This window comes from Thamnophis elegans, chromosome 10 (genome assembly GCF_009769535.1).
Source record: "Thamnophis elegans isolate rThaEle1 chromosome 10, rThaEle1.pri, whole genome shotgun sequence".
NCBI lineage: Eukaryota > Metazoa > Chordata > Lepidosauria > Squamata > Colubridae > Thamnophis > Thamnophis elegans.
Window position 1 is genome coordinate 66,606,229 of NC_045550.1, and position 12,199 is coordinate 66,618,427.

General features: G+C 43.5%; 1 protein-coding gene across 1 annotated transcript in view; it reads right to left on the minus strand.

The window, feature by feature from the left end:
- Window positions 1-12,199, minus strand: part of AP2M1 (adaptor related protein complex 2 subunit mu 1) — a 42,711-nt gene that overhangs the window by 12,960 nt on the left and 17,552 nt on the right. The window contains exons 3-4 of the mRNA XM_032225009.1: window positions 6,120-6,385; window positions 3,972-4,054 (exon numbers count right to left, since the gene is read on the minus strand). Coding sequence (XP_032080900.1) covers window positions 3,972-4,054; window positions 6,120-6,385 — 349 coding nt within the window. The remainder of the gene's footprint in view (window positions 1-3,971; window positions 4,055-6,119; window positions 6,386-12,199) is intronic.

The following is a 12,199-nucleotide window of genomic DNA, read 5'->3' on the forward strand; positions in this document are numbered from 1 at the left end:
AATCACTATTGAGTGGATTCACACAATATATCAAGCCAACCACATCCCCTGCCCATCAACGGAAAACCTGGAGAGAATGTAAGAGAAGATCCAATCGTCTCGTTCTTTCCTTATAGTTAACCTAAGTGGCATGATGACTCTCTCCCCAGGGTGTGTCATAAATTATAGAGATCATGCCTTTCTGGCTGTTGCAGGTAACCTGGGATACAGGCTTGAGAAAGGTGTGTGTGTAATGTGCTTCTGGTTGCGGCTGCTGTACTGTTCTGTCAGTCCTTCCCCCCCCCCTCTATGGCAACTTGAAAGCAGGCCAGGGATGCTTTGCAAGTTAACAGGTATATCTTTTCTGAGCCTTTATACTAAAGCTAAGTCTGTTTTTCATGAGGCAGTATTTAACCTGACTAACATTATATATCTAGGTGTCCACTTCTCCCAGATTTCCGCATGGAGCTTGTACCAGTACAGTTCCTTTGTAATAATCCTGTAAGAGAGCCCTCTGCCTCTCAGTCCCACCTGAGGGTAGAACAAGAAGCAATGTAGGGCCAGTTTTAGCCCTCCAGACCCTCAAGAGAAGCTTCCTGAAGGTCCCTGAAGCCTCCGGAGGGCCTCCAGGGGAGCGGGGGAGGCTGTTTTCACCCTTCCCAGGCTCCTATAAAGCCTCTGGAGCCTGGGGAGGGCAAAAAAAACCATGCCAAAAATGGGGGGGGGAGCCCTGGTTGTGCGGCATGTGCGCTGGGATTGTGCGCATAGCATTATGGGTGTGGCACGTCTGTACACGACCCCTCTGCGCTCCCCCCACTTTTGGCACGCGAGCCACAAAAGGTTCGCCCTCACTGTCCTAGTCTAAGACTAAGCAATCATCTACTGTGGCAGTCTATCATATTAGTTCCTTTCACACGTTTGTGCTGATTGGTGAAAGTATCTTCCTTCATAGCTTTTCTCTAGTAGCTCAAGTCACAACTGAAGCCTGAAAACACACAAAACCTCTGCTTGTTCTCTGCAATAGATTTCTTTCAGGGCCTGCTAAGAAGACTCTAAAACAGCTGGCTCAGTTTTCTGGCAATCATTCTATCCTGTTTGATACAAGGCCGAAGATATTGTTGTGAAAGCCCCATTTCCTGTTACTACAAAAAGCTGGGCCGGTGGCCAAGGGTTCCAATCTTGAGCCCAGAAGAAAAAGGACACTGTTTTTCTTGGTATAGAATGTTTAAGTCCTTTAATCAATGTTTCTATTGTTATTAGTTCAGTATTAAAAAAAAGGTTTTGGTTTTTCACCCTTTAAGGTGAATCTTTGGATCTTGAACAACAGAATTAAAAGGGTGACAAACACCGCTGACTTTCAAAACTGCCAAGCTAGCAACACATTTTTCTTCAAAATCACAGAGCTGGAAGACCAACCGGTTCCACTGTCAGGCTGATGCTTATTCTACATTTAGGTTTGTAAGAAACACATGCGTGTAAACATTTAGTCTTTTAAGATAAATTTGCCTGTAAGAAACTCAAAGATTTTCATTGGGAGCAGCATGCTATTGTCATGATTCTTCGTTCCTACGCTACTAAAGCAACTCTTTGCTATTAGCCAGCCTTCTCCAGCTTGGTGCTCCCCAGATATCTGAACAAACTCCCTTTATCCCAGAGATCATCACAGCGCAATGATCAGACGTGGAAGCCATCTTTTACATTTGGGCCTTCAGGCCTGCCCCATTTTCTACTAGGATTATATTGAGTATGGGAGGGATCTAGTCAAAACAACATTCTTTTCTCAGAGAGTCAAGGCCACCTTGCCCTTCAGCTGCGATGAGGTGACTGGGAGGCATCTCCAGTTTTAGATGGTGATGGGCATGTGGGCGCTGGACAGGGACTTGAACTTTCCTTTGGGTGGGGAAAACCTGGAAGCTGTCAGATTCGGGTTTTCCCAGATGTGCCAATATGACATATATTAATAAAATGCAACTTTGAGCAAACTCAAACCTGGGAGTCTTCTTTTGTTGGGGGGTCGTATTTGGAACCCTGACAACTATCTATATAGAAGGTTTCAAACTGCAAATCAATTGTTTTACCTAGGCACAAATCATACTGACTGCTAACTGGTTTATGTAGCGCCTTCAATCATAAACAAGAGTTTACAAACCTTACATTAAAATTAAAATTACATTAAAATGCAAAGCCAAAATCAAGCAAATTTGGGCTCATGATATATGTCAGTTCGCTTTGTCAAATGCTTCGGAAAAGCACAGTATCTTCATTTACTGAACAATCCAAGAGAGACACAACCTAAACAGAAAGCTTACTAAGGGAAAATCATTTCCCTGGCTTAGCAAGCTTAACTGCTATAAAAGGATGACACCCTTTCCTGTTTTTCTTCGGGGGTGGGGAGGCAGGAAACAATCCACAATAATATCAGAGAGAAAAACAAAATGGATTTTTACAGGATAGCAGCAGGAACTGAACAGAAACAGCTAAATATCTATGTGGAACCTTTATGAGCTGCACAGACTCCCATTCTAAAAAAAGCTTTTTAAAAAGGGTTTAAACATTTAAAAAATAGCATTTTAGGAGGAAACGTTTCTGTAGCATGTCACACTGTGATAGGTTGCCCTGATGGGCATGAGAAGATGTAATAATCTTAAGTTAAAGCACCTTTTTTTCCTGCTGTGCCAAAACCAGACACACTGACATACAGATATTAAAAAGCTTCACACTTGATTACAACTGGATGAAGCCGCAGCACTTTACAGCTGAAAAGGTGGATGTACTACACAATGGTTATTGGCTAGTGCTGGAACTACAATATAGCATCGTCTGGAGTTATTGTTATGTATCGGGAATAGGAGGAGGAGGAGGAATCCATAACTGAAAACCCACCAAGACTGAGGGAGGGATCTGCTAAGTCAGAGGTTGGGAATTATGGTCCCTTTATGACTTGTGGACTTCCACCCCCAGAATTCCTGAGCCAGCATGGCTAGTAGAGGAGCCTGGACTTTCTGGAGACTATCAGTGAGGACAGCCTTATAAAAATGTTAAAATCCAAGAAGCCCAGGAAAGTTTTCTTTCTCCCTGCTCTTCTTACAGTTAGCCTTCAACTTACAAGAGTTCATCTAGTGACCATTCAAAGTTACAATGGCACTGAAAAAAACAACTGACCATTTTTCACACTTATGACCACTGCAGCATCCCTGTGGTCACGTGATCGAAATTGGATGCTTTGCAACTGGTTCATATTTATGACGGCTGCAGCGTCCCAGGATCATGTGATCACCTTTTGCAACCTTCTAACAAGCAAAGTCAATGGGGAAGCCAGATTCTTTTCACAACCGTGTTAACAACTGCAGTGATTCACTTACTGTGGCCAGAAAAGTCTTAAAATTGGGCAAAACCCACTTAACTAATGTTTCACTTAGTAACATACATTCTGGGCTCAATTGTGGCCATAGGCCGAGGGCTACCTGCATTTACCCTTTTATAAATAAGAGGCTCAAAAAATTCCATTTGCAATTGATGGGTATAAAATTGTGTATATAAAGTTTTGTAAATAAGAGTTAACTCAGAGGAAGACTTGTGGACCACAACTCCCATGCTGGCTGGGGAATTCTGGGAATTGAAGTTCACAAGTCTTAAAGTTGCCAAGGCTGGACACCCCTGGGGTTAAATAAAAGAGTTTGGGATTTGGATGTTAAGTAACTTATTCTATAATCTACAAAGCTAAATGTTCAGACCAATTAATCCGATGCAGAGAATTACAGCTTTTAAGTACGGAGTAAATTTGAAAAAAAAGATCTGTAAAAAAAGGAATTACACATCCACAACAGGAAGAGTTCAAATGTTGCCATCCTTGTGAGGGAAACGAAGAGTGATTGCAACTGAAATATTCAACTATATTGTGCATCCTAAAGATGTTGTCATAGACTGTAGCGGTGATAACTATTTTTTTAAAGACTAACGATTAATTAAAACATGTATCAACCTGCGTTTACCTGGCTCTTGATTCCTTGTTGGGTGATGAATGTTTTCAGGGCTCCGGTTTCAGAGTTCTGAGGGTAACCAAAGTCCAGGATTTCTACAGAAAAGTAAACAATGGTTGGAGAAAACCAACCGGAAGGCTAGTTTTTCTGTCAACTGACTCCCTTTGTGCTCAAGGAAAGTTTCCCCGCACCGCATGTTGTCATACCGATTCCCGTAAGAAGAGATCAGGCTTGGCCTGCAGTTGGCAACAGTTAGAACAAAATGACAAACTTGGCAAAGACAACAGAACCAGAACATCGGAGGAAACCCGCTCTGAAGCCAGATAATTCAACAGCAGCAGAATAATCTATCTTTGCAGCATTTTCTTTAGATTTTGATTTTCACATTAGCATGGCATAAAAATCAAAACCTAAAAAAACAACAGCAGAGTAGCAGATGTTGTAGCGTACATAGACAAGTTCAGCTCTGGAAAGAGAGAAGTGCCATTAACTGTCTCCATCCAAGAGGAGATAGGCAAGGCTCTCAAGATCCAGACCTGCAACATGAAACAACTGGAAACGAAAAGGTGCTTTTGCTACAGTTTTATTCAATTTGCAAATCCATCGTCATCCTGCTTCCTCTCCTGCCCGTAACCTGAAGGCAGTTTTTCAATCCCAACTTACCCAGGGGATCATTCTTGGAAAGCCACAATCTGTTGATAACATGGTTGGGGGAAAAAAGTTCAGTGACACTAAAGAACAGCATCCTTTGGCTCATAAAAAGCAAACATTAAGAAGTAAAGCAGTTGTTTGTATTACAGATTAAGGTCAAGACACAGATGTCTCCCAGATGTTCCTGAAACTGTATCCCAGCGGTTCTAATCAGCATAGGGGGACGCCAGTTCTAGATTAACATCTGGTGAGTCACACATTCCTCTTTCATGATATAGAATCACGTGATCAAAATTCCAACGCTGGGCAACTGACTCATATTTAGGATGGTTGAAGTGACCCAGTGTCATGAGATCAACTTTTGCGATCATCTGACAAGAAAAGTCAAGGCTGAAGCCAGATCCACTTAACAACCATGTTACTAACTTAAACTGAAACCATTCACTTAACAATTGTAGGAAGGTCGTAAAATGGGGCAAAGTTCACTTAACAAATGTCTCACTTAGCAACACATATTTTGGGCTCAATTGTGCTTATAAGTCAAGGACTACTTGTATTTGCACAGCATGTTAACCTGCCATTTGAGCACGTAACTGTGGATGTAACATTAGAAGTGCTTGTATTGCACTTGCTTTCATGGAGAATCACTCACCTTTTCACCTTTAACTTTCAGCTTGCTATTTAGTTCTATAGAAAGTGATTTACAGAACACTGACATTTTTAAACGAGAGGTAGCTTCCCCTATACCATCATGTTCACTTTGCATGGGTCAATCTTCTTATCTCAACTATGTCCAGAATTCATTAGTGTACATTGCAGAAGTAAAACATTTACAGAGAAGAAATAATTCTTCCGTTGGGGTACATTTGGTTCTTTCTGTCACGCCCCACTCCATTCCATAACTAGGAAAGAAGACCAATAGACTCCATGGGTTGGAAATCCAAAGTACTTTTACTAATTATAAATGGTAAGCAAGCAGCAGTGAAGCAAAATCTGAATAATATGGCGCGAAAGCAATTGATATATAGCAAAGCCCGTTCCCCCCCCTTAGGATCAAAGCTCCAGTCCAATCATAAGTCCTTCAATTGTCAGGTGTGAGATAACTTCAAAAAGACAGGCCAAGATGGAATGTGAAGGCCGTTGATGCAGGCGGGAAACACGTACGCATGCGCAATCCCAACGACTGGTACATCCTAGAACATTCCTCCAGCAGTCCTCCAGCACACCAAGTAAAACCCTCCCACATACACGCCCCCCCCCTTCCCGTTTCATGGCAGCTGAAGCAGCAGCAAAGCAGAAGCTGACACTTTCTTTGCCCTTGCCATTATTCAAAAACCAAATGCAAACCAAAACGCATGAAGCCCAGCATCCGCACAGTGAGCACAGTTTAAATTTATTCGCCCAGAATCAATTTTATGTACTGTATACAATAAAAGCCTTCCTACGTTTGCAGCACCAGAATTGAAGGACATGCCTTCCCAGGAGAGAGACTGAGCCTCTTATCCTTACCATCAAGAAGCTCGTAGATGAGCACAAAGTTGTTCTTGATGTTCTCTTCACTGATCTTTCCAAAATAGGCAGTCATCACATCACACATTTTGTAGAGGAACTCAAAGACCATCGCAGCGTTAACATTTTGCTTGGTGACGGCAGCCAGCCAGATATTGGAACGTTTGACATGGAAGAAACTGGTGCGAGCGATGTTGGTGACCGGTGAACGCACTTGTTGTCGTGCGTGGATGACATTGACTCGGAAAGCGTCCACTGCATTCCGCCTGGAGAATTAGAACAGGGTAGGGAGACATGAGTGAGATGACCAAAGCACAGAGAATAACAAATTATATAAAAATAATAATTAAGTAAAATCAAATTAAATTTGAATTTGCAAATAAATCAGGAGTGGCTGGAATATAAATTACAAAAAAGAAGAACATAATATTGAATTTATAAGAGGGAGACATTATATGGCTGGACAATGTGGCCACACAAAAAAGCATTATATCAATATTATTCCAACTTGTATAAAGAAAATCACAACTCTCTATAGAGAAAATAGATAAGTATCCAAAGAAGCTCAATTGACTGAGGATCATAGAGAGCAGAGACAGATTATGAACAGATTTATAACAATATGGGAATTTTCTGAAGCTATAAAAATATTAAACTAGGAGAGCTGCTTAGACCAGGTGCATTAACACGTCCTTATAATAAATGTTTTGAGGAAAAACTTTTACCACCTTTACAAAACACAATGAACTCTATCCTACAAGGAGGAAAGATGCCAGATAATTGGAAAGAGGCTGATATGACAATATACCTAAAGAGAAACAAGAGACTATAGGCTGATGTCATTATTGGATAAAGGCTATGTATTGTTCACCATTCTAGTTGGTACACTGAAAAAGGGCGTTGGTAATTACCTGATATGCCTCTTCTCATAGTGGGGGAGGAGTATTCAGGATGGGTTGACCTTATCCTCTCATTGATTGGACTGGGTCAGATAAGCTCTTGGGATATGTCCCTGGTCCACCAGGCACCACCCAGTTATCGGCGAAGAACTCTATCCGACCCATTGTGCCATCCACTCCAGACCTTTGTTATGGTTTCAAACTTTTTATTGAGTTATAACTTTAACATATTAGTGCAACATCCATCATAATACATGTTACATTACCATGTCAGACAGGGTCTGGATACTCCTCCCCCACTATGAGAAGAGGTGTATCAGGTAAGTACCAATGCCCTTTCTCCATAGTGAGGGGAGGAGTATCCAGGATGGGACGTACCAAAGCTAACACATCCCTAGGGAGGGTAACATACTGAGGGACCATGGCCAAACTAAGCCTGGTGGGGTGTGTCCTCCGCCCTATGAACCGCCTGTAATACCCTGCGACCAAACGAAGCCTCCGCCGAGGCAAAGGAATCCAACTTGTAGTTCCTTACGAAGGGTGAGGGGAAAGACCACATGGCTGCCCTACATATCTCTGTCAATGAGGCCTGCGTTGCCCAGGCCGCAGTGGTGGCCACACTTCGTATGGAGTGTGCTGTGATGGGGCTCAGTGACTGTATGCCCTGGGACTGGTAGGCCGTAACAATGCAGGTCCTCAACCACCTGCCTGTGGAGGTAACCTTGTCCAGAGACCCCGGTTGGAATGAGACAAACAGGGTCTTGGAGTTTCTATTCGGCCGGGTTCTTCTGAGGTAAATCCTCAGCACCCACCTTACGTCTAAGGTGTGCCACTTCCTCTCTAGTGGGCAAGAAGGGGCTGGACAAAAATTGGGCAAAATCAGCTCCAGCGACCTGTGAAAGCATGAACACACCTTAGGTATGAAGGAGGGGTCCAACCGCAACACCACCCTGTCCTGGTGAAAAATGCAGAGGTCCTCCCTAGCGGACAGGGCCTGCCGTTCTGATATTCGTCTGGCAGGCGTGATAGCCACCAGAAACACCACCTTAAGGGTTAAAAATTTTAGTGACACTTTTCACAATGGCTCAAACGGAGCCCCCATCAGAGCGTCCAACACCTTGTGTAAGTCCCAGGAGGGGTACCTATGTACTGTGGGTAGTTTGAGGTTGGACGCCCCCTTCAGGAACTGCCTGAACCAAGGTTGGTGAGTGAGTGTCTGGGCTCTGCTGCACAGAAGCACAGATGAGATGGCTGAGACTTGCCTCCTAATTGTGTTAGGAGCTAATCCTCTGTCCAGCTAATCCTCTGTCCAGCATTCCTGGGGAATCCTCTAAGCTCTGCCCACCGAGCGCAATTGGAGATCAGCAAACCATGGCCTCCTGGCCCAGTGGGGGGGGCAATCAGCACCACCTCTGCCACTCCGAAAGTTTTTGAATGACCCTGGGAATCAGGGGCAAGGGTGGATAGGCATAGAGAAGCCCCCGAGGCCACGGGCATTGGAGAGTATCTGCCCCCTCTGCCCCGTGTGTTTGGTACCTGGAGTAGAATCTCAGGAGTTGGGTGTTAGGGGAGTGGCAAATAGGTCGACCTCCGGGCAACTGAAGCAGTCCGTCACCTCCCTGAAGATGGTCGGATGCAGTCTCCACTCCGAGTTGTCCACTTCTGCCCGGCTGAGCCAATTGGCTCTGATGTTGTCCACCCCCAGTATATGTTCCACCTTTAAGGATAGAACATTCCTTTTGGCCCACTGTCCCAGCCTATTGGCCTCCCGCATAAGGGTCCTTGATTTGGTCCCCCCGTCTGTTTAAATGAGCCTTGTTGCAATGTTGTCTGAGAGGACTAGAATGTGCCTGCCCTTGACAGAGCGGTGGAATTGTACCAGGGCCAGGCAGACCGCCCTGAGTTCCAACCAACTGATGTTGTGAGTCAGTTCCGCCTGGCTCCATTGTCCCTGCGTTATCTGATCTTGCAGGTGGGCGCCCCACCCAAACAGGCTGGCATCTGTGGTTACCATCACCCGGTCTGGCATTCTAAAGACTTCGCCCTTGGTTATCGCCGGGGACGTCCATCAGGTCAGTGAGTGGGAGACTTCTGCTGGGAGAAGGATCTTGGTCTGGGAACAGCTCCCATGCCTTCGCTGGAAAGGCAAAAGGAACCATTGTAGGTCTCTGGTATGGAGGCGAGCCCAAGGAACAATGCCAATGGCAGAGACCATGGTACCTAGCAGTTTGGACAAAGTGGCTAATGACACCCTACCTCCCGTGACTGCTAGCCGTCTTAGGGAGAGCTGTCTTTCTGATGACAGAGGCGCCGCCATCTTGGAACACGTGGCAACTCCTGGCTTCAAGATGGCACCCGTGCCAGGACACAAAGGGCGCCTCTTTTAAATTTCTTCTTCTGGCAGCTTGTGCTTCGAGGAGCTGCCGCATGTCTCTGCTGCCGGTTCTTCCTCCTTCTGCCTCTTTCTGGCGCTGCTAGAGGCTTGGCTCTGCCAGTGGACCCCTCCAATGAGGTGGGCCACGTGGATAATGGCGTGGGCACTACGTGGCGTTTGGGAAGCCATGGGGAGCAGCGGAGCACTCCAGCACCCGGCAGAGTTTCCACGGCAAGGCTCACCTTCTGGGCGGGAATCCAGCGCCACCTTCACTTGCCGGTGGCCCGATTCGCACCCTGCGGCGCTTGAGAAAGCCACGGCTCTGCTGGAGCCTTCGCGGCAGGGCTTGCCTTTGGAAGGCTTGTCCCCTTTGTCTCTTGCTTGCCCGGCAGATTTCCTTTTCTGAGTGATACTTCTCCCACTCAGAGGCCTGGGCAGCATGCCGCCCCCAAGGGGGCTTTTGGCAGTCCTTTTTGCAACTCAGGGAGCTGTCCAGTTCGCATGCGGCTGCTGCTGTAGGGAGACAGATTAATCCTTTTTCTTTCTTTAAATTTCTTCCAAATTATCGGAGATCCAGGATGGCAAACCACCGAGTTGAGGGACTGAGTCAATAACTGGGTGGTGCCTGGTGGACCAGGGGTGTATCCCAAGAGCTTATCTGACTCAGTCCAATCAACATGAGGATAAGGTCAACCCATCCTGGATACTCCTCCCCTAACTATGGAGAACAATTCAGCAAGAAATTATTCATGAAGATCAATGTGGGTTTTTGCCTAAAAGACAGTTAAAGGACAATATTAGGAAAGTGTTGGACATTTTGGAATATTTGAGGCAACATAATGAAAAACAAGCCACTTTGATCAGAGAAGCAGAGAAAGCCTTTGACAATTTGAATTGGGCTTTCTTGTTCAAGGTTTTGAAAAATACAAATTTTGGACATAGCTTTATAAAATGGGTAAAATCAATTTTACACTTCACAAATAATTGTTAATGGATATCTAACAAAACCCTGTGAAATATAAAAAGAAACAAAACAGCAATGTCCATTGTCTCCTCTCTTCTTCATTTGGGTTCTTGAAATATTCAATACCAGATGAGAGGATTGTGGGATTAATGACTTTAAAATAAATTTATTAAGTTAAAGGTTTTTACAGATGACTTGGTTTTGATTCTGGAAGATCCTTTCATGGGAACTGAAATATTAATGGGAAAATAATGTGGTACATTTCAAGACTAATAAGCAGAAAATGAAAATGTTAACAAAAATAGAAGATCAAACAATTTATGAATAAAATGGGTGTTAAGGTTGAGAAGAAGGTAAAACAGCTGGGTATCACAATGACAAACGTGAACTGTATGTTATTTCAAAACAAGTATGCTAAGACACAGAATGAAGTTTAAAAAGACATATTAAGATGGGAGAAACTACAACTGTTAATCATCTTAGTGTTTTCCTGCAGGTATCTATACAAACTGCATATTGTAAAATACCACAAGCTATTATTACCCAAATCAATACTTACTTAACAGCAGAATCAGTTGCTTAAAAGAATGAGGATACCTTTATTCAGAGGAAATATTTTATTAGGCACATGTGGGTGATGTCATTATGAGAGGAAAGTCTAGAAAATTCATTGCATGTTTTCAGTTACAGTAAAAGCAACTGATCAACTATCAGTTCTAGCTTCAAGAACACAATGATGTCTTCCATTTACCATTTCATGCTTTGAAATTCAAGACAGCTACTTCTCACTCAAGTGCCCAGCTTCATATACTATTTAATATTTAATGTCACACAGACCTCTTTGTAATACTGGTGCAAAAATATACCAATTAACATTGCCAAGGCCTTGGATTAATTTCCCGAGCAATCAAAAAAAAACAACCTCCAAATAAATAAATAAAACCCAAATCCATTATTCATGTCAAGTTTAAAGATTAAGCTTAGCAATTATATGGATTTCTTTAAACTTCTAAGAAAATTCACTTTTAATAGATATTGGAGACTACTGCTATTGAGTTTTCTATACATTTTAACTCCTTTTCTTATAACTGCTCAAATAGCAAAACAAAAATCAGAAAGGGGAAGTCTCTAGTTTCTAACTGTCTAAGAATCTGCAGGCTCCAGTTTCTCAAAAGGTAAAGAGAGTAACTGGTCTGCTTTAACGTGAGCCAACCTTCATATAGTCATGTTTTTGATTTGACACTGCCTTAATGTCAATGGCGATACAAAAGTGAGCTTGACTTTATAACCAGGTGCCCCATGTTGAGTTCCTGCCATTCTTCTCTTACCTATTACTACAGCAGCCAATGAGATGGGATGAACAGAAATGGCGTCAGCGAAGAAAAGGAGTGACAGCAACAAGAGAAAGGTTAGAACACAGACATACACACAAAGCACAATGAATCAAACCAAAAGGAGAAGAGACAAAAGACAAGAAACCCCCTCCCTCAAAAAGATTTCAAGGCACTATTTAAATTCTCTAGGTCAGTTTTCCCTGCCCCATACTTCTAATTCACAATCGGTATAGGGCCACTACTCAATCAACATGCTCAATGGATTTTATGCATATTTCAAGGTGTTTTGAGGAGACCAGGCAAAGAAAAGCTGGTCTAAGTAGAGAAGCAAAAAAGCTCTTAAGGAAAGGCAAGCGGTGTATGAATTGTACAGTATGGAGCAACCAGGCTGTGTGATCATAGATAAGCACAAACCCTTATCCCTCTCTTGATCTTAGCCTGCAGAATGCCACTGAAGCCAACATCTGAAATAGCTTTGGATTGACAGAAAAGCATAATTCCTTCCGATC